This window comes from Ochotona curzoniae, unplaced genomic scaffold (genome assembly GCF_017591425.1).
Source record: "Ochotona curzoniae isolate NIBS_2020 unplaced genomic scaffold, NIBS_Ocur_1.0 contig_2723, whole genome shotgun sequence".
NCBI classification, from domain to species: domain Eukaryota; kingdom Metazoa; phylum Chordata; class Mammalia; order Lagomorpha; family Ochotonidae; genus Ochotona; species Ochotona curzoniae.
The window spans coordinates 25,559,750-25,564,159 of record NW_024465573.1 but is presented as its reverse complement, the minus strand read 5'-3'; the positions used below and the strand labels follow the sequence as shown (position 1 = coordinate 25,564,159).

General features: G+C 60.7%; 1 protein-coding gene across 1 annotated transcript; it reads right to left on the bottom strand.

Annotated features, from left to right (window-relative positions):
• Window positions 1-1,039: 1,039 nt before the first annotated feature.
• On the bottom strand, window positions 1,040-3,852 carry RNF26 (ring finger protein 26). The gene has a single exon (XM_040977121.1). The coding sequence runs from the start codon at window positions 3,279-3,281 to the stop codon at window positions 1,974-1,976; it is 1,308 nt and encodes a 435-aa protein (XP_040833055.1). The 5' UTR covers window positions 3,282-3,852; the 3' UTR covers window positions 1,040-1,973.
• Window positions 3,853-4,410: the final 558 nt, after the last annotated feature.

Genomic DNA, 4,410 nt, shown 5'->3' with positions numbered 1-4,410 from the left:
TCGCCTCCACCACACATAGCCTTCCCTGACCTATGAGAAAAGCGCCCAGAGGGTTTTCAGTGTGGCTGCTCTGGCTGCTGGCCTGGTCCCTAGATGACTAGGAAGGAAGCTGTTGGTCTGGCTCCAGCATTGCTGGTGTCTAGAAAAATGTTCTTTTTTGACAACCGCAAGGGGGCATCCCAGCGCCAGAACACAGTGTTGACCCGGAGCAGCTGGAGTTGAACTAGCAGAGCAATTAGCAGGGCGGGAGGGCTACTGAGGTCTGCCAGAGCAATTCCAAATGAGGGTGGAGGAAGGGAGGCCCTTTGGCTGCCAGTTCAGGAAGTTTATCTCCTTTCATGAAATGTCTATACCCATGTTAAACAGAGACTGGAAGGAGCCAGGGCTGGGGAATTGGAGAATGTCAAACCCCCTATTCAAAGTAGAGAGCTGGTCATCTCAGGGGTGGGCTGAGCCACTAAATCCAAGGCCCTTCTGACAGCCATTCAGGGCTTTCCTCCTCTAATCTTCATAATCCAGTCTGGTGTTGGGGGGATCCAATCCAGCCCCTCAGTGGGCCCAGCTCACAACGCAAAAGAAGGTGGAGACACCTTCCCCCCCGCCCCACCCCGGCTCATCCCAACTTCCACTTGTAACGTATAATTATGGGGATGGCAGATAATAACAAGGCCCCAAACCCCAGCCAGAGATGGGCCTTGGCTCCCTGTTTCCCTGCTCCCCACCGGGAGCTCCCACATACAATGTTCTGGCCCACCATAACACTAGACTCCATGCCAAGAGCCACAAAGACACTAGTATCTCCCCAGAACAGAGTGGGTGGGATTCCAGGCTGCAGAGGGAGCCCCCAGTTCCCTCCTGGGAAGGCTGACTCCAGGGGCAGAGCTAGCAACAGAAAGGCTTCACATACCAGAGGGCATGAGGACCACCACATGGCAGGGAGATCTTCTCTCCTCTTCCCCCAGCCCAGGACCCGCAATGGCACAGGTCACCCTGACCACTGCCCATGCGCCCTCCCATAGATGCACCCAGAAGCTGTGAGAACTGTCAACAGAACATTATTTATTGGAAACTGGGCCGGCCAGACCCCTCGGGGAGCTGCTTCTGAAACAGCTGTTTATGTGTCTGAACCTAATGAAAAGCAGTCTGCACCCTCCACTGCCCACCACCCCCAGCACTGCAGAGGAACAGTCAAAGGCAAATTGCCAGCCTTCTCCGACGTGGGGAGTGAGAGGGGAACAAGGAATGAATAGAAATGTAGAAATCTGGTCAGCCCTCCTGAGGCACCCAGCAAAGCTGGCGTGCCCGAGGGCGGTGGTCCCAAAGCCAGGAGGCGCACACATGGACTCAATTCCCAACTCAACTCCCGAGCCAGGCCTTTCCACCAGGTCAGGAGGGAGCCTCACAGGATCATGATAGGGACAAACAGCCCCAAAGGCCCCTGAGATGCCACCCCCAAACCTTCCCAGGGTACTGGGGCTGGGGCCAGACACAGATTCGAGAACCTGTGAGTTGCCAAAACACCCAAATGACACTGATCGAGGCTGCAGAAGCTGGGGGTACGGGTGGAAAGGAAGCAGGGAAAGGACCTACAAACCCCCAACAGGAAGCCCAGAGGCAGATGGGCAGCCACAGGGGCTGGAATCTGGGTGGGCCCCAGGCAAGCTGGTGCAGAGCCCACTGCACTGCCCAGTCCTAGGGCCCTTGCATAGTGATGCACTCACCACCCTGGGCAAAGTCCTGCCTGGGGAAGAAGCCATGCAGCCCCGCGCCACCACCCCCCACCAAGGCCCCCAGATCGCAAACCGCCGAGCATCTCCCATCTTGGTGTATGGCTTGGAGGCTCTTGGTAAGTCAGCCACGGGGAGGACAGCAGGAATTCAGGCGAGGATCTGGAGATGTGGGGATGCTGCTCTAGCGCAGACGCCTGTGTGGAGCGTGGAGAGTGGAGGGGTGGGCAGGCAAGGTGGCAGTCTTCAGAGGTAGACATTGAGGGTCTGCAGGATGCCCCGGCGGCAGAGCGGGCAATTGCGGTGGTAGACAGGGTGGCGCATGAGGATCTCAGTGCAGGCCTGGCATAGGCACAGGTGCCGGCAGGGCAGCAGCAGCACCGTCTTGCTTTGGTCCTGGCAGATGACACACTTCTTCCGCTCCTCTTGTTCCTTTAGCAGCTTCCAGGGGTCTTGCCCGGCTGTAGGCTCCTCTTCATTGAGCTGCTCCCGGCCCCAGGTGGGTGTCACTCTGACGCTCCTCACCTCCTCTGAGTCCTCCTCTGTGGGCTCTAATTGGAGCCCAGCTTCGGGTAGAGGATCCTGTGCTCGGGGCCGGGCCAACGCCCTACGGGGGCCACCATGGGGGGCTCCAGGTGCCCCTGCCCGGTTTGGCCAGCTTGCTAGCTGCAGGCTGCGACTCCAGACTCGACGCCATGCCTCCAAGCCCAGTGCCAGGCGAGAGAGCCGCATAACATCCTCCCGGAGCCGGTGGTAGGATGGCCGGGCTTGCAGCTGACCGAGAGCTCGGGTGGCCAGCCTCACAATGAGGTCTGGGTGCAACACAGTCACGGTCACCGCTAGTACACAAGCCAGCAACACCAGACCCGTAAGATGGACAAGCACAAAGCTGGCCAGGAGGCGGGCGGATGAGGCCAGAAGCTCCAGCGCTAGCTGACAGGGTGTCCACAGGAGGATGGCCATGGCCACAGCACTGCTAGAAATGTGGGCCAAGAAGGTGGCCACCACATCCGTCATCCTCCACAAAGGGCCCGTGACTGCATCCCACAGGACCAGCACCAGGGAGAAGAGGTTCTGCGTGCCAATGAGGCAAATGTTGACCAGACTGTTGATCACATAGGCCACCAGGCTCATGGCAATGGCGCAGACATCACAGGCCTGGCGCAGCAGAGCGTGCCCACTGGACACCACATTGAGGACACCCCGATGCAGCAACTCCCGGCTCCGCAGCGCCCCGTGAGAGGCCAGGTGTCCCAAGAGCTTTAGGCTCTCCAAGCCAGAATAGCAGCTGTAGAGCAGTGTACACAATGCCTGTAAACCCCCAGAGGTGAACCGGACCAAGGTCTCAAACAAGGCCAACAGCGACAGCAGGACACCGCGGCCCAAGTGCAGAAGGCTGGTCAGTACCGTGTGCGGCAGGTTGTAGATGAAGGCCAGGAGCCAGGCCAGGGTGGCCAAGAGGGAGGACACCAGCAGAAAGTTGAGGTCCAACACCAATGTCAGCACGTCCAGGACCAGGCCCACCCCGTTCACCACCAGGTACACAGCCTCCATGATTGGGCTAGCAAAGTTAGTCCTGAAAGAAATCTGTCTCCTCGGCTTGAGAACGTTGTCAAGGTTGTTAACACTTGAGGGGGGAAGAGGGTCAAAGATGTGGAGGGCGGGTAAGCAGTCTGACTCAGAGGGAACCAAGAACTTGACGAAGAGGGTGCAGCTAAGTAGAGTCAGGAGAGGGAAAGGGTGTCAGGTGTCGGTCCAAGAGTCCCGGGGTGGAGGGCGGGCTGGCTGAGAGGGAAGACACCAGGCATCTCCGTAGGGAAGGCGAGCCGGGCTGGAGAAGACACCCTAGCCTTGGAGGCCGCGTGTGGCGTACCACGGCCGGGCAGCGGGTCAGCGAAGGAGACCGGGAACGGATGGGATGGGATTGGGCCGGGCCGGGGCCGGGGCCGGGAGGGGGCGGCGCAGGCTGGGCGCAATCCAGCCACGCAGGTGCCCCCTGTCCCCGCCCGGCCCCTGTCCTCCCGTTCGCGGCGCTTTGCACCCAAAGGGGAGAGTGGGAGAGGGAGTCAACCTCTGCAAACCCCAGGCGCGGCCTCCACTTCGCTGGGCGCCGCCATCTTGCGTCCGAAGAGGGTGGGGCAAAAGGCGTGACGGGCGGGGAGGGGGCACGACGAATTTCGACCAATCGGTGAGAGCCAGTCGCAGGGACGTCGAGCTGTCATTGGCCCGTTTGAACGGCGCCCAAACTTGCGCACTGTCCATACGGGGGGCGGAGGCACAATGAAATCCCCGCCCCTCGGCCGCGGTGATTGGTCCGCTGGCGGGTAGCGCCCAGCTGGGCCCGCCTCCAGGAGCCGGTCCTTGGGCCTGGCTCGAACCCGACGCCGCTGTTAGGATGGCCACACTGGAGGACGTGGAGGGCTGGACGTCCCCGGGGCTTCGCTGCCCCGGTCCCGCTCGGGCCCACCGCCTCAGCCCTCCCTTCCTCCGTTCTGGCGTGTAACGAACTCCTTCGCACACACCGCGTGTAAACGCAGCCTGGTTCCCCAGCGGCTCCCGAGGGGAGGCAGATTGTTCCTGGAGATTCCAGATTTGCTCCTGCAGATCTGTGCGGAATTCTCCGAGGACCTGCTTGTCACCGGGCTAGGGAAATGCCAGGTGCCGGACGGCTCTATCGGGCTCC